At 41.9% G+C, this 17,815-nt stretch overlaps 2 protein-coding genes across 7 annotated transcripts; one reads left to right on the top strand and one right to left on the bottom strand.

Moving 5' to 3' along the window:
• Positions 1–113: 113 nt before the first annotated feature.
• On the bottom strand, positions 114–7,621 carry prl2 (prolactin 2). Of its 6 annotated transcripts, XM_034673552.1 has the most exons (6): positions 6,130–6,298; positions 2,953–2,975; positions 2,480–2,658; positions 1,990–2,097; positions 1,030–1,209; positions 114–518 (listed from the first exon to the last, which is right to left on the bottom strand). In XM_034673552.1, exons 2-6 carry the CDS (start codon positions 2,972–2,974, stop codon positions 324–326), a joined length of 684 nt encoding a protein of 227 aa, XP_034529443.1. In that variant the 5' UTR covers position 2,975; positions 6,130–6,298; the 3' UTR covers positions 114–323. The 6 variants fall into 6 exon arrangements, with proteins under 6 accessions (XP_034529443.1, XP_034529446.1, XP_034529442.1 ...); XM_034673555.1 differs by lacking the exons at positions 2,953–2,975; positions 6,130–6,298 and adding an exon at positions 7,490–7,621; XM_034673551.1 differs by lacking the exons at positions 2,953–2,975; positions 6,130–6,298 and adding an exon at positions 6,665–7,038.
• rint1 (RAD50 interactor 1) lies at positions 7,455–17,259 on the top strand. The gene is made up of 15 exons (XM_034673549.1): positions 7,455–7,837; positions 7,972–8,097; positions 8,956–9,071; positions 9,558–9,731; positions 9,813–9,953; positions 11,113–11,296; positions 11,408–11,518; positions 11,802–12,027; positions 12,258–12,395; positions 12,865–12,959; positions 13,117–13,221; positions 13,489–13,709; positions 14,731–14,911; positions 16,237–16,355; positions 16,884–17,259. Exons 1-15 carry the CDS (start codon positions 7,613–7,615, stop codon positions 17,080–17,082), a joined length of 2,361 nt encoding a protein of 786 aa, XP_034529440.1. The 5' UTR covers positions 7,455–7,612; the 3' UTR covers positions 17,083–17,259.
• The last annotated feature ends 556 nt before the right edge of the window (positions 17,260–17,815 follow it).

Raw genomic sequence — 17,815 nt, 5'->3', positions numbered from 1 at the left:
AGTGTGTGTGGGTTTTATGTTTCTGTTGTTATGATTCATGCAGTTTATATCTGGAGCTGAGTCCTGATCCTGAATGTCGGTGCTCGTCTGTAGAAATGAAAACATCCATGTTCTTGTGTTTTTATGTTTTACTGTTTGAACATGAAATGCATCATACAGGAGTCAGAGACCCGAACCATGTCCACAGTCACGTCAGTCCGTGTGTCTCTTTGAGCATGCCTGTGTCAGTGACCATCTGCAGATTATAAACCTCAGTTTTATCTGAAGCTCTGTGGACATATGAACATTTCCTCCACTCCAACAGACGTTAGAGATTCTCCTCTTCAGCAGCCGTGCTGGGGGACGATGCGACACTTCAGGATCTTCAGGTAATTCTGCACTTTGTTGGAGTCCCGGCGAAAACAGTGCAGGAGGTCGTACACCTTCATCAGACGCCACTCAGGACTGTCGGCCGGTGGAGAAGCTTCAGGAGACGCCCGACTGCTGACAGAGTTACTGATGATCCCTGACATCTGCATCTGCAGAAGAGACACAAGAACAAGTTCTTTACACCTGATTACGTCTGTGTCAGAGAGGAGATATTATCAGCACAAGTTATTCAGACCATCACTCAGTTTCACTGATGTGTAATGTTAACATTATTAACTAATAATGAGAACACTAACGACTGAGGCATCACTGATTTAACATATCATAGATAACAGACAGGAAGTGATCCGAGTAAAACAACCTTTATCACTGATTTATCATCTACAGAGGAAAGATGGAACAAAAACCAGACTGTTATTAAACACAGCAAAATAAATCTGAGTCTGCGACCTCGGGCCGGATCAGCACTTTGTCATCTGTGTCTCATCTTCTGACTTTCCTCAACCAGACACCATCAGCTGGAAGCTTCACGAGTCAGCAGCTCTGAGCGTCAGCAGCACGTCAACAAAATTAAATTATGCTTTTTTAATTGAACAGAATTCATGTTTCAGTTACTTCAGGTACATCTACACTGTTTATACACACGTCAGACCCCTTTACCTTTTCAGCCACCTTCTCCACACCTTTGCGCAACTCGTGCACCATGTCGCTCATCTCCAGAGCTTTGTTGGAGCTGAAGTTGAAGAAGTCGTGGTGGTGAGCAATGCTCTGGTGAAAGTGCCATAGGGGATCCCTCCATGCCAGCAGCAGCTTCAGAATAACCTCCATCAGCTCCTGTTCCTGCAGAGACAACGAGACAGGCGGATATACATGTGTCCAAAAGTCACTACAGAACATTTGAGATGGATTAAAAACACATTTGAATATATTGAGGAGTCAGCACATCAAAGGGACTGAGGCTCAGCCTTTAGAGAGACAGCTGTTAGGAGATCATCAGGATTTGTTCTTCAACAACTTACACACCTCATATTTCAACAACAGCCATCTTTCACCTTTAGATTGTTATAAGAATACTTTATAATAATATGAAAATCCATGAAATCATTACTGCTAGGTCCAAAAACACTGCAGCTCAAATACTGAATAGATCAACAGAGAACACGTCTCCCGTGTTAGTCTCTGTGTTCACTTCTCGAAGCTGGCTCCTTCTAAATCCTCCTTCTGACCTACAAAGCTCTTCATGATCAGACACCTTTTAAAAGCTCATAGTGTCCTATCACCCCTCTAGAACACTACACTCCCAACATGCAGGCCTGCTTGTCGTACCTAAAGTCTCTAAAGGTAGTTGGGAGGTAGAACCTTCAGGTATCAGGCACCTCTCCTTTGGAATCATCTACCAGTCAGGGTCTGGGAGGCAGACACCCTCTCTACTTTTAAGAGTAGGCTTCAAACTTTCCTTTTTGATAAAGCTTATAGTTGGAGTTGGCTCAGGCTTGGACCAGGTCTTAGTTATGCTGCTATAGGCTTAGACTGTTATAGGCTTATACTGCTATAAGCTTAGACTGCAGGGAATTTCCCATAATTTTATCAGTTGTACAGCATTATTTAAAGTGGACTCACCGCCATCCGCTGAGTGTTCTCTTTTCCATTCGGGGTGAGGATGCTGGAGGTGTGACAGTAACGACCGACCCGGCTGATCTGATTTTTACTGGGCAGGAAGTAGTGCTCCTGACAGGACAAACAGGAAGTCAGGAAATAAATGTCAGGGCTCATAGAAATGTCAGTTGAGGCTACAGCACAAAAGTGAATGACTTAACCAGAATAATGGACTGATACAGGAGAGAGAGGGAGAGAGAGAGAGAGAGAGAGAGAGAGACAGACAGAGAGACAGAGAGACAGAGAGAGAGAGAGACAGAGAGAGACAGAGAGAGAGACAGAGAGAAAGAGAGAGTTGAAATGTTCTGGTCTTAACTTCAATAACAGTAAAAAGATAGAGACAGACTACCAAGCTGTCGGTTTTATCCCCACGTGATTAAAGAAGTACTTAAAAACAAATAAGACGTGGGATCATTTTTAACTTCTTCAACTTTAAACAGTAAGACAAACTTACAAACTCGGCATGCAGGTCGTTAGAGATGCCGTGCATTCTGGAAGAGTGTTGGATGACTCGATCAAACAGGTCGGACAGAGAGACGACGTGACAGCCGGACTGACTGTTCATACAGCGAGGAGCTGAACACACACCGCTAACGGTGCTGCAGAGCAACACACACACCACCTCCACCCACACTACAGACACAAAGAGAGAGCATCATTGTTATTGATGGAAAAATAATCATTCCAAAGTGACAGTGAGAGTTCACTCAAACCACCTCTGGAGAATCTGTTTAAAAAGAGCCATTTAAAAAAGTGGGTTCAAGAGTTTGAATAAAAGTGAAACCAAGAAGGTGAAAATATGAAAAAAGAAGGATAAACGCAGACAGGATGAGAACAAGAAGGGGTGAGAGGATGAAATATGAGTAGAGGGGAGAGGATGCAAAGAGAGGAGTGACTGTGATGAAGAACAAGATAAAAGATAAATACCTGATCTGATGTTTACAAACATCCTGCAGAGAAACAACCAGACCTGAACGATGCACTGTCTCATGTACTGTCCTCACTGAGCCATCGCTCCTTTAATATCAGGATGTGTGTGTGTGTGTGTGTGTGTGTGTGTGTGTGTGTGTGTGTGTGTGTGTGTGTGTGTTTGTGTGCAGGGGGGGGGTCAGAGCATTTATCCTGCTGTAACCTTTACGTGGTGAAATACTAAAGTTTATTATATGTAAAATCAGAAGAATATGGGAGGGTGGGGGGGACTTGGGTGTGTGTGTGTGTGTGTGTGTGTGTGTGTGTGGAAGGGGGGCGTTCTGAGGAAGATCAACTTAATGAGGTAACCTGCGGCTGGCTGTAAGAGTGATGACAGCAGAGGCATCATTGCAAAATGCAATCACCTGACGTCTAACATAAAACTCACTCTGACACATCACAAGACCACACACACACACACACACACACACACACACGCTCCCACCCAAGTCCCAAGTCCCACGTCCACACACACACGCACTCCCACCCAAGTCCCACCTCCCCACGTCCCCCCCACACACACACCACACACATACACAATTCTCCCCCCACACCCACACACACACACAAGTCACCCATCCACATACACACACACACACACACACACACACACACACACACACACGCACCCAAGTCCCCCCCCCACACACACAGGGTCTGAAAGGTTGCAGTGCTGCGGGCTTTTGAAGGGTCAGCTGACGGGCTTTAATGATGATCATGAAAAGTTCAGTGATGTCATGAAGGACGAGATCCTGCTGCTCTGAGATGACTCATCTTCTAAGGTTCATCATCACCTTCACCTTCACCATCATCATCATCATCATCATCATCATCATCATCATCATCATCATCATCATCATCACCATCATCAACATCCTATAATCATCATCATCATTATCATCATCATCATCACCAACATCACCTTCATCATCATCATCACCATCATCATCATCATCATCATCATCATTATCATCATCATCATCATCATCATCATCATCATCACCAACATCACCTTCATCTTCATCATTATCATCATCATCACAATCATCATCACCATCATCATCATCATCATCACCATCATCACCTTCATAATCATCATCACCATCATCACCACAATCATCGTCATCATTATCACAATCATTAACTGTGCTTACAGTCAGAGTGGATTAACAGTCAGAGTGGATTAATAGTCAGAATGGATTAACAGTCAGAGTGGATTAATAGTCAGAATGGATTAACAGTCAGAGTGGATTAACTCTCAGAGTGGATTAACTGTCACAGTGGATTAACAGTCAGAATGGATTAACAGTCAGAATGGATTATCAGTCAGAGTGGATTAACAGTCAGAATGGATTAACAGTCAGAGTGGTTTAACAGTCAGAGTGGATTATCAGTCAGAGTGGATTAACAGTCAGAATGGATTAACAGTCAGAGTGGTTTAACAGTCAGAGTGGATTAACGGTCAGAGTGGTTTAACAGTCAGAGTGGATTAACGGTCACAGTTGATTAACAGTCAGAGTATATTAACAGTCAGAATGGATTAACAGTCAGAGTGGATTAACTCTCAGAGTGGATTAACCGTCAGAATGGATTAACTGTCAGAGTGGATTAATAGACAGAGTGGATTTACTGTCAGAGTGGATTAATAGTCATAGTGGTTTAACAGTCAGAGTGCATTAACGGTCAGAGTGGATTAATAGTCAGAGTGGATTTACTGTCAGAGTGGATTAATAGTCTGGTGGATTAATAGTCAGAGAGGATTAACGGTCAGAGTGGATTAATAGTCATAGTGGATTAACAGTCAGAATGGTATATCAGTCAGAGTGGATTAATAGTCAGAGTGGATTAACAGTCAGAATGGTATATCAGTCAGAGTGGATTAACAGTCAGAATGGATTAACAGTCAGAGTGGATTAACGGTCAGAGTGGATTAATAGTCAGAGTGGATTTACTGTCAGAGTGGATTAATAGTCTGGTGGATTAATAGTCAGAGAGGATTAACGGTCAGAGTGGATTAATAGTCATAGTGGATTAACAGTCAGAATGGTATATCAGTCAGAGTGGATTAATAGTCAGAGTGGATTAACAGTCAGAATGGTATATCAGTCAGAGTGGATATACAGTCAGAGTAGATTTACTGTCAGAGTGGAATAATAGTATGAGTGGATTAATAGTCAGAGTGGATTAACTGTCAGAGTGGATTAACAGTCAGAGTGGATTAACTGTCAGAGTGGATTAACAGTCAGAGTGGATTAACTGTCAGAGTGGATTAACAGTCAAAGTGGATATACAGTCAGAGTGGATTAACAGTCAGAGTGGATTAACAGTCAGAGTGGATTAACAGTCAGAATGGATTAACTGTCAGAGTGGATTAACTGTCAGAGTGGATTAACAGTCAAAGTGGATATACAGTCAGAGTGGATTAACAGTCAGAGTGGATTAACAGTCAGAGTGGATTAACTGTCAGTGTCAGCATTTGTTATTATATTACAGGATTAGTTTGATGGTATAGTTTTGCGTCATTGTGTCCTTACAGCTGATTGGTTGGTGCCAGGTGTCATTTCGTTTCATTGATCTGTTTTCCAAAAAATCTTTTACATTTTATTCACTCTGTTGACACGAGGCTGTTTGAATCAGTGGATTTGCTTTTCTTTGGATAAAGCGGGGTAAACAGTAATTCTTTTAAAAAGATGATGTAGGTTCAGGTAAGGAGATTTCTGTTTTAAAGAGACGTTGAGCAGGTGGGTGTTATTCTGTTTCATTCAGTGAATCACTAATGTTCCGCGTGAGTCTGCAGCACATTCTTAGAAACACAGAAACAAAGGATCAGAGTGTTGTTGGGCAGACGGTCTCATGTTGTCTCATTCAGACCGACCTGCAGAGTAATGGGGTCACTGTTACAGCTGAACATCCCCTCAGGGCAGAAACTCTCCGCCCCGACCTTTCTCTGCATTTTTACAACCACTGTGACGACAACCGGAACTCTGACAGCTGCACAGATTCTCTTTCCAGGAAACGTCAGGTTCATACCTCAGCGGTGTCAGCCAGGGTTAACATGTCCTCCAAAGCACGTATGAGCTAACACACACACATACATACACACACACGACCATATATATAAATACATAAACTCACCCATATGATTAGGCGTTTTTTCGACCAGAGGAACTTTACCCCGGAACTACGTGCATTTCGACCAGTGGACCCAGGATCTAAAATTAGTTCAGAGGTAGATAGTATCCCTCCTAAAAAGCCCCTGCTAGGGGAGTAGTACTTTTCAAAGGTCCCGGGGCTTTCAGGGGGCAGGGCCTGAAATGCTGAACGTGTCTGATTGGCAGATTACCGCAGTGTTTTTATTCTGCCCGCCGTCCACAATAACATCACACACATCTGTGATTCACCTGATTTCTCTTTCTTTACTTTGTTTTTATTTGTTTTATCTTTTTTGTATGTGAAAGGTAAACAAAACACCGGCCGATCTCTGCCAAAGCTTTTTGAGTTAAAAAGGATTTTAAAGTCGTGCTGAAACGTCTTTGCTACTTGCACTTATCTCCTCTCACGGGTTGATTCAGTGAATCCATCTGTGATGAAATATAGCACCATCTAAAACAGAGCGAGCTGAATCTCTTCCATGCTAACAGGCTAACTGTTGTGTTGCTCATAATGATACCTGCCTGTCCGTCTGCTTCTATGGTGTCATCTGCGATGAATGGCATTCAGCGTTGTCCTACTGCCCTCTACTGGTCTAGTGGTGTAGTGCGTTTACCATTTTTCCCCCTCCATACGTCACTGGCCTGATTTGCACAATCTACCTGGGACGTCAGCAAGCGGTCGAAACGCAGACAACAATGGGGGGGCACAGGAATCCTTTAGTTCCAGGTAGTAGTAGTTTTAGGGGCTGAAAGACCCCAGAACTCTTAGTCGAAATGCACCTATAGCGTGTAATAATAATTCTGTAATATTTGCTGCATTTACTATTACTGAGTTTGAGAGGAGCTCTGCATGAACATTTCTTAAACTCTGGATCTTCACAGACGTCTTTTGAAATCATTAAATATCTCTCTCTCTCTCTCTCTCTCTCTCTCTCTCTCTCTCTCTCTCTCTCTCTCTCTCTCTCTCTCTCTTCTCTCTCTCTATAAAAACATGTTACTGTATAAATATATATACAGTAACATGTATGCATATATCTACATATACATACACACATATACAGACAGGGGCAGAGATAAAGATAGTGTGATCTGACAGTATCTTGTTTGTAAGTATAAATAATATTTAAATAAGGAAATCATTTTTAAAAATGATGACGTGTGGCCTGTGATGTCACCAGCCAGTCCTGTGCTGACGTGCCAGAGATGCACTCGTACGTGGTGTCGGTGGGTTTCGGACAGGCGGTGTTAACGGAACAAAACTTATTATTTAAAAACAAAGTTATGAGTTTTAGCTTGTCTCAGTGTTAGGTCACATACGGACGAGCTGGAGTTATAAACTTTACCGTGAATTCACACTAACGCGCCCGCATCCAGCCTCTCCGCCCCCTCGGACTGTGCAAACACCTAAACCCAGCGCTCCTCCTCCCGCTCCGTACCAGCTGGTTCCTAGTCAGAGGAGAACCAAGATGGCGGCGGCCGAAGCAGAAACCATGGACAAACCAGTGGCTCAGTCTTTAAACCCCGAGTATTCTAACGGGGAAGGTGACGGGGGGTCCGCAGACCCGGGGTACCTGCAGGACTCTGTGCTGGACTTCCTGCTGCAGGAGGTCGGCAGCGACCCGAAGAAGCTGCACAGCGCAGGAGAACTGCTGGAGAGGCTGAGAGCAGAGAACACCGAGCTGGAGGAACAGGTGAGCTACCTGCCTCGACATTATCAACATATGACGTAAACACACAACTGACAAGTGTGTGTGTGTGTGTGTGTGTGTGTGTGTGTGTGTGTGTGTGTGTGTGTGTGTGTGTGTGTGTGTGTGTTTTCTCTCAGGTCCTCTCTGTCTCCAGCTCGGTTCCTCCCAAAGTGTCTGCAGCTCTAACGGCTGCTGAGGACGCCAGATGTTCCCTCGAACACCTGTTACAGAGGGAACGCTGCATCTCTAACACACTGCAGCAGGTACACACACCTGCACAGAGACACACTGCAGCAGGTACACACACCTGCACAGAGACACTGCAGCAGGTACACACACCTGCACAGAGACACACTGCAGCAGGTACACACAACTGCACAGAGAAACTGCAGCAGGTACACACAACTGCACAGAGAAACTGCAGCAGGTACACACAACTGCACAGAGAAACTGCAGCAGGTACACACAACTGCACAGAGACACTGCAGCAGGTACACACACCTGTATGGATGCATTCAGGTGATGTCTTCTCCTGAAGAAATTTTAACGGACAAAAAACAAAATGTGACCTTTGATCCCAAAATTGCACTCTTTAGGTATTCCAAAGCAAAGTGCAGTAACTGCAATGTAAGTGGTTTTTTTTGTTTACCTAGCTTTTATGAAAAGCTGTTTACACCAAATTTTGATAGTTTTTAATTGTTTTAATTTAATGAAGAACCTCACAGGTAGGTTTTGAACGAGACCTGGCAACCCTGCTTTTATCAGCACAGCAGTAATGGCTGCTGCCACACTAACTTTACTGAGTCTCTGGCATCCTGGAAGCACTTATATTGTATATATGTCCTAATCTCGAAATCTGAAATAAAGTTATGGGATCTCGTGAATTTGTAAAGTGGATATTGCTGTCAAGGAGGCAGGTTAGCTTAAATTGTTCGTCTCACTGTATTTTTTCATATGCTAGCGACTAGCATGCTCATTGCTTGCTAATTGTTTACAATATTTTTTATGCAGTAGGTACACATACCTTTGTGTGTGTTTTAATGTTTTCATAGTTTTATTGTGGTAAGGTTTAATGTCTGTACCTCTGACTGTTGCTGTTTGTTTGTGTGGTGTCTCTGCAGCACCTACAGGGGGCGCAGTCCTGGATGGATAACCTCAGCCAGACTCTGAACCAAATCGACATTATAGAGAGACACATGAAGTACCTGAGGTGCCTTCAACATGTGGAGGAGCTCAGGTACTGGTCTGGATGGTGGTATCTACCTAGATTTCTGCATAAATTGGTCATAATATGTGTTCTGATAACAGTCTGCTTAAACTAATACCACAAAGTAATGATATGTTTTCATGTTTTTATTGACTGCACCATGTAAACATTCAGTAATGGTCCACAGTTCCTCCTGAGCGTTGTGCAGGTCTGATCTGGATCTGCAGGAAACGTTTGGTTGAGGATTTTGCTGCCAAAGGAGGGTCTACCAGTTATTAAACCCAAGGGTTCACATACTCTCTCCACCCTGCACTGTGAATGTTTACATGGTCTATTTGTCTTTTGTTGGGACTGAGATGAAGATCAGAACATATTTTATGACCAATTTATGCAGAAATAAGGCAAGTCCACATGGTTCATATACTCTTTCTTGCAACTATATATTGGTCACTTCACAAGAGTGGTGGTGATGATGATGATGACGATGATGATGATGAAGGGTGTTATTTTTCGCAGTGCTGCGGTCCAGCAGTGTCTGATGACAAGCAGTGTGTGGGAGGCTATCCGGGCTGTGGACAGCATGGCCGCTCTGGATGCCGGACTGAACGAGTCTGGCTGCTCTCACCTGCGAGGCTTCGTCAGGGAAACACTCCTCTTCTGGCACAAGATCATCAAGGACCGCCTTTCCAGGTGAGCCCCCCCCCCCCCCCCCCTAAAAGTGCTGTTATTACTCACTGAGTCACTAACTGTGAGTCCTTCTCTTCATCCCAGTGACTTTGAAAAAGTTCTGACTCAGCTTCATTGGCCGATCATCTCTCCTCCAACCCAGTCACTGACCCCCACCACCAATGGTCAGGAGATCCACAGCCAGCTGGAGCTGCTGGTGACACAGCTGCTCGCTCTGCAGACCTCGTATCCTTCAGCTGTAACACACCTGTACACACCTGTACACACCTATACACACCTGTACACACCTGTACACACCTGTAGTTTTATTTGAAAATTGCTACATCGTTGAATTACCGCAAAATGTTCGGGAAGTGTTGGCTGGGCGGATCCATGTATGACCTCTGCAGTCAATACAACCCACATCCATCAGAATCGGGACTCTGTTTGTAGAAACATAGTGCAACGGTTAAAATCCTTTAATGTTTATAACTCAAAACAGATCAAAGACATGTTAAATCTGAAGCAGCAGCACGTTCCAAACAGAGACATGTTTACTGCAGACGAGGAAATCTCAAATTCTGTGAGTGCGTGCATGCGTACGTGTGTGAGTGTGTGAGTGTGTTGGAATTGGGCCTGTAGTTAGAGCTCCCTCTGCTGGAGTTTTAGTAGAATGAGAGGGTTGCATTGGTGCAGCCTCCAGCTTTGAGCTGACAGCTCAAGTTAAGTCAACTTAATTATAGTGCGCATTTAAAACGACAAAAGTTGACCCAAGTGTTTAACAGAATACATCATATTTATATAAAAATACTAAACTATCCCTGGGGTGCATAATAATCTTATGCCCCCCAGCTATTGTTGGAGGTCTGCAGTCTATCCATCCATCATGTCTTTTCGAATGTGCAACCAAGCATAGACATAGCGTCCGTCTTCAGTTTTAGTGTAAGTTATCCACTCTGTGTTTCCAGCAGTCATCTATATATTTATATATATTAGAGTCCAAAAAGTGAATAAAACTTCCACCTCAACATTACATCTGATACACGTGTGTGTCTAAGCTGGGGAGTAATCTGCAGACGGTGTTCTGGTCTGAACCGATTTTCTTACATCCTATTGAAAACTGAAACACTGTTTGCAGATCTCTTTGCCTGTGACCAGGTGGACTCATGGATTTCTGTGTTCAGGTCATTACTCTAATAATAAAAGATATTCTCCAATGGAGAAGGTTGAAGACAAGCCCTCTGTGTTTTCTGCTGTTTGATAAACTCTGTTATTGGAGATATTTCAAACATGTACGATAGAATCTGTATCTCCTTCTGCCTTTGAAAGAACCTATCTAAATTAAACATATTATTCTTATTTTTATCATTATTATTAGTATCGTCTTCTTTAACTTCCCTGACAGTGATGACCTAATTTCTCAGAGGGCTTCAGTCTCTTGTGGTCCCTCTTCCCCACCTGGTTCTTCAGCTCCGCCCCTCTCACAGGCTCCGCCCCTCTGTCTGCCAATCCAGATCATGCTGCAGCCGCTGAGCAGGAGGTTCAGATATCACTTCTACGGAAACCGACAGACCAATACCCTGAGCAAGGTCTATACATCACACAGCACATTTAGCATACACTAAACACACAAACACATCACAAGTAATCGTCCTGAAGCTGCTGGGTCTGTTTTAAGTAACTATCCTGTGTCTCTGCAGCCTGAGTGGTACCTGACCCAGGTTCTGATGTGGATGTGTCACAGCTCCACCTTCATGGAGGAAAAGATTCAGCCCATCCTGGACAGAGCTGGAGCCTCCATCAGCGCCCGGGTCAGTCTGAGTTTATGTCCTCATTTACGACGCAAACCAAGGAGGGCGACAAGTCTGTTTTACTCTGCAGAACAATAATTAATCTTAGAGTTAAAGCCTGCAGGAAGTCTGTTTCCTTCATTAACACAAAACACACAACTCTGTATGAACATGTGTGTTATGGTCTGTATGAACAGGTGTGTTATGGTCTGTATGAACAGGTGTGTTATGGTATGTGTGAACAGGTGGAGCTGTGTGTTATGGTCTGTCTGAACAGGTGGTGCTCTGTGTGATGTATCTCCAGGTGGAGCTGTGTAGGGGTCTGCTGTCTCTGGTGCAGGAGAAGGTATCAAGTGATGCCTCTAGGCTGCTTTATGAGGACTCTCTGTTCTGCCACCTTGTTGAGGAAGTGCTGCAGTTTGAGAAGGAGCTTAGGAGCAACCATTCATACCCGGCAGTGCTTCCTGGTCTGCTCCACCTGCTGCTTGAGGACTCCATCCTGCAGAAGTGGCTCACTGTGGAGAAGAAGAGTGAGTTAGGACCCCCCCCTGTCTGTTCAGTGTACATTATTTTAAATAAGGAAATGTGTTTTTTTACAGTGGTGAATACAAAAAGTTAAATCAATAAAGTTTTGTTCTTTAGTTTGTATAAGGGTGTGGATAATATATAAGTTAGGCATTTAGAATGATATCTAACAGTGGTGATGGAGTATAATTCTATAATGAATACATTTATATTTGATGTTTGTTGTATGTGCCAGTGGCGGTGGAGAAGATGGATGCCATGCTGTCTGCAGACGGCGCCTGGAGCTCTCAATATAAAGATATCAGTGATTTAGATGAACTGAAGGCTCCTGACTGCGCTGAGACTTTTATGACTCTGCTGCAGGTGATCACAGGTGAGGATGACTCTGATTGGTTTATTTTGTATTATTGTTGCCATGCATGTGATAGCTTTTCTGTTTGAGGTACATATGAAAAACTAGAATGAAGAGAGGGGATGAGGGTGAACTCTGAAAAGTGAGATGAGAGGGAACGAAGGTAATTCAACAGAATAAATCAAATGCTTACCGTCTGTTTCACCGTGGAAACATGTAAAACACACACACCTGAAGAAAATGTAAGGATGAATCCCAGATCTCAGCCTGATACCTGAGATCTTTAAATGAGAGCTGTCATGAAGGCATGCATGGGTGTGTCTGTGGCTATGTCATAGTTCTCTAAAGTTGAATCCCACACTTACTTCTTTTCCTTGTCTTTTATTCCCTCCCACCAGAGAAGGAAGGTGGAAGTATGTTCTAAGAGACGTGTGTGCGTGTGTGAGTGCTATCTTAGAAATGTCATTTAAATCTTCTTTGTTGTCCTCAGAGAGATATCGTCCGTTACCCTCTGCCTGTGCTCAGCTCAAGTTTCTGGAGCTGCAGAGAGAGCTTGTGGATGACTTCCGCATTCGGCTCACACAGGTAATAAACACTCAAACCGTATTTTGTTGATTTTTAATAACAGACAGAAAAACACAGGTAACAATGACAGAAACATTAAAACAAATGCTCATAATAATCGGTATGAGATGCTTGGTGTTTGACATGAGATGATCGATGTGTGTTTTTTGTTGTTCAGGTGATGAAGGAGGAGTCTCGCTCTCCGCTCGGTGCTCGTTATTGTGCGATCCTGAATGCTGTGAATTATATCTGCACCATCCTGGGAGACTGGGGAGACGACGTGGTGTGTGTGCAGATATACAACCAGACTTTCACTTTTATATTAGAATACTTTAGACTGTACTTTATAAACATTAATCTGATGGATTAAAAACAATACATGATCATGAAGTCATTTGTACAAAATATAAATATATAAATATTGAGTAAGTAGATTTAAAAGTTATCAGGAATTTGTATGGAAAGTGTTGAAATATTAACTCCATAAATAATTATGAAGAGTGGAGAGAGTTTTATTTTTCCCCTGACGGGTGTGTTTCTTCTTCTGTAGTTTTTTTTGCAGCTGCAGCAGGACGCGGTGTCCCTCGGGGAGGAGGGGGTGCTTGGAGGACTGGGGTTGATGGAGCTGGGTCGACTGGCATCTCTGGAAGGTTCTCTGTTTGAAGGATTGCTGTCCCTCCTGGACAGACTAAAAACCGACATGATGGGACGACTGCTGGACTGGACCATGAGAGAAATCATTGAGAAAGCCCAACCGTACTGCTCCGACAGGTGAGAATGCGTTAAATATAACAGGAACGCTAAGAGTAATGTATGTTTGAGCCATGAATGTTAGGAGTAATGTATGTTTGAGCCATGAATGTTAGGAGTAATGTATGTTTGAGCCATGAATGTTAGGAGTAATGTATGATTGAGCCATGAATGTTAGGAGTAATGTATGTTTGAGCCATGAATGTTAGGAGTAATGTATGTTTGAGCCATGAACGTTAGGAGTGATGTATGTTTGAGCCATGAATGTTAGGAGTAATGTATGTTTGAGCCATGAATGTTAGGAGTGATGTATGTTTGAGCCATGAATGTTAGGAGTAATGTATGTTTGAGCCATGAATGTTAGGAGTGATGTATGTTTGAGCCATGAATGTTAGGAGTAATGTATGTTTGAGCCATGAATGTTAGGAGTAATGTATGTTTGAGCCATAAATGTTAGGAGTAATGTATGTTTGAGCCATGAATGTTAATAGTAATGTATGTTTGAGCCATAAATGTTAGGAGTAATGTATGTTTGAGCCATGAATGTTAATAGTAATGTATGTTTGAGCCATGAATGTTAATAGTAATGTATGTTTGAGCCATGAATGTTAATAGTAATGCATGTTTGAGCCATGAATGTTAGGAGTAATGTATGTTTGAGCCTTGAACGTTGATTGATTTTTGCTCTCTTTAACCTGGTTAGATGATGATGCCATCTAACTTAACTTACAAAACCTCTTACTTCTTAGAAGGCTTTTGCTAATTCTATAACCCTAAACAAAGTTGGTTAATGTACGGCTGTGAATCTGTGGATTATAAAAGCTGAATAAAATCAGATTTGTATCACAGATTTGAATAGAAGGGTGTAAATGTTTCCTGTGTGATACTGCAGAGTGATGTAGAGGAGGAAAAAATTATGATGTTTCACAGACAGTCTGAACTTTTGTGATCCAGTTTTTGTCTTCTGCCTTATTTTAAAGATTATCTTCTTTCTATAATTTCACAAAAATAATAAAGTTAATCTTTTCATTGTTTTCTGCAGGTGGTTGTCTCTCCCCTCCCAGCATGACCTATCCACCATGTCCCTGTCCAGTTCAGCGTGTCCCATGATGCTTTGTGTGAGGGACAGACTGCTGAACCTCCATCAGGTCCTCAGTCTCTCTTTGTTCCAGCTGGCATGGCAGGGACTCGCAGAGAGACTCGACAACTACCTGTACCAGGAGGTGAGAAGTTTCACACCGACCTGACTGTTTTAATAGCTTTAGAAGCATAATATACTTATATACAGTGTGTTTACCTGTACATGGAGGTGGGACAGTAGACACACCTGACTGACTGATTTGATAACTTTAGTAAAGTGAATATATTTAAAAAAATAATAAACAGACAAAGGAAATAATGATAACAACCCCAGGTCCAAAAAAGTTAAGACCCCTAACCCCAAAATGTTGATAGAAACAGTTTGATGGGTTGTAAATAATTCTTTATTTAATGAAAATAGAGCAAAAACAACAAATCAGACGTTAAACTGAAACATGTTCTTGTTTTATAGAAACATCTGCTCATTTTAAATGCAGACAGACCGCATCTTCTAATCTGCGGTCAGTCTGCATTGCGCATGTGCATCCTTTTCTTTGGAACGTATCGTTGTTGCGTTGTTGCGTTGTTGCTTTGTTGCGCTGTTGCGTTGTTGCGTTGTTGTGTTGTTGCGTTGTTTAATCTGGATACAGTGATGCTATTTTTTGATTGGCTGTTGGGTAGCTATATGCCTTTCTTTTTTTTGATTGGCTGGTGCGTGGCAAGCTCTTTCTGAACTCTACGTGAAACCCACCTGATTCCTACCTGTTCCACAGTTTAAGGGAAAGTGGCGCAACTTGGTGGACGTTGTCCTACTAATTATTCTGCGTGAGAAATACATAGTGTGGTGTCTGAGCGTGTGAACACGTGAGACGTGAGAGCCCTGGCAATAATGTTTCTGGGTCAACTTGACCTGGGGCATATTTAATTATCCAAAAGTGTCAGAACCCCAAAAAATCCCAATAAACGTTTTTTGATCTCATTACTAACTCCATAACTAACCATTTAAATCAATATTTAGTGCAATGGTGTTCTTTAATCCTCACAGATCATGGTTCAATGAGGATAACTCACTCATTTTTATGAAAATTCATGTTAAAACTTTTTTTGATGTACATTGGAGAGACCTAGATATAAATACATTAGTTTTACACGACTTAGATTTTTGTTTAATTTATTTTACATTTTCAATTTTTTTCATTTTATTAACTATTTCTTTTTAGATTTTTGAATTTTAAAATGGGTCAATTTGACCCGCAACTTAACAGGTTAATCACAGTTGTTAAAATAATATTAAAAAATAATAAGAATAATTGTATAAATATTATCATTGTTATATTATTAGAATTAGAATTAGTAAAAAGCTAAATACTACTAATAAAAACAATAATGGTAATAATAATAATAATAATAATAATAATACTACTACTGCTACTAATAATACTAATAATAATAATGTGTAATGTTGCAGGTGATCCTGTGTAATCACTTCAGTGAGGGCGGGGCATCTCAGCTTCAGTTTGACATGAGCAGAAATCTGTTTCCTCTGTTTGGACATTACTGCAAGAGACCAGAGAACTTCTTCAAACAGTAAGAGAGTGTGTGTGTGTGTGTGTGTGTGTGTGTGTGTGTGTGTGTGTGTGTGTGTGTGTGTGTGTGTGTGTGTTTGACTGTTCATTCCTTTAACTGTTATAAAGTGATCTTTATTCTTAAATTCTCCTCACACATGAACGGTCAGTTAGTGAAGGGAGCATCACGTTGTTTTTTTCCCCCCTTTTATTATTAATAATACTAATAATAGTAACACTATTATTATTATTATATATATTATTATTGGTGTTATTATTATTATTACTATTATTAAGCAGTGATTTGATTCTTAGGTTTACTTAGAAGATGTTTATCTGTAAATGTAATACAATTTAAAATATAAAGACAAAAAGAAGGCAGATCATTTTCAAAACTTCAAACTTCTTTTAAGTTAAAGTTAGTTTGAGAAAGTGTAAGACAATAAACATGTTAAGTTCAGTTATGATGCCTTATTTATTCATATTTAATCATGTTCAGTTATGTTGTACGGATCAGTTAAAGTGTTCTTTATTTATGTTTTCTCCTCAGTGTGAAGGAGGCGTGTATCGTCCTGTGTCTCAGCGTTGGTTCTGCAATTCTCCTGAGGAACCTCCTGAAGGATGCGGATGAGATCGGTTCTGGAGATCCATCCCCGGAGTCCGCTCTGAACGAACTCGGGGTTTTCTGTTTGGCTCCGTGTGATGTTCTGATTCTGTTGAACCTGCGAGCCTCGTGGCCCGGACAGTGACTCTTCTGTTATTTGTTTTATTATTGTTCTGTTACTCACGGGAGACATTTTTTGAACAACAGGACGTTTAAACAGGAAGTAGAACCTGTATAACCGTTTGAGCTTCGTCCTGATGATGATTCATTTCCAGCTCCTGTAACTTCAGCGGACTGAAGCAAAATAAACAGTACAAGCAGCTCCTGTAGTTCTGTCAGTGTGTCACATCTATCAGTTTGTGTTCAATTCAGATTCACAGTCATCACACTGAAGCACATTTCAAAATAAAACACTAATTTCAAAATAAAAGTCTGTTGTTCCTGTAAGACTTTATGAGGTCCAGATCCTCATCTTTGTAGTACAGATTCTAATCTCAGAAGTCCACATCCTGATGTTTTGGAGACCAGATCCTCATGTTTGGAGTCCAGATTCCGGTGTTCGAAGTCAGGATCCACATGTTTAGAGTCCAGATCCTGATGTTGGGTGTCAAGATCCTGATGTTAGGAATCAAGATCCTGATGTTTTGAGTCCAGATCATGATGTCTGGAATCCAGATCCTGATGTTAGTAGTCCAGATCATGATGTTTGGAATCAGGATCCTGATGTTTGGAGTCCAGATCCTGATGTTAGTAGTCCAGATCATGATATTTGGAATCCAGATCTTGATGTTTGGAGTCCAGATCCTGATGTTTGGAGTCCAGATCTTGATGTTAGGCGTCCAGATCCTGATGTTAGGAGTCTAGATCATGATGTTAGG

This window comes from Notolabrus celidotus, chromosome 21 (assembly GCF_009762535.1).
Source record: "Notolabrus celidotus isolate fNotCel1 chromosome 21, fNotCel1.pri, whole genome shotgun sequence".
NCBI classification, from domain to species: domain Eukaryota; kingdom Metazoa; phylum Chordata; class Actinopteri; order Labriformes; family Labridae; genus Notolabrus; species Notolabrus celidotus.
The sequence above is the reverse complement of the archived record's forward strand: the minus strand, read 5'-3'. Positions and strand labels throughout refer to the sequence as shown.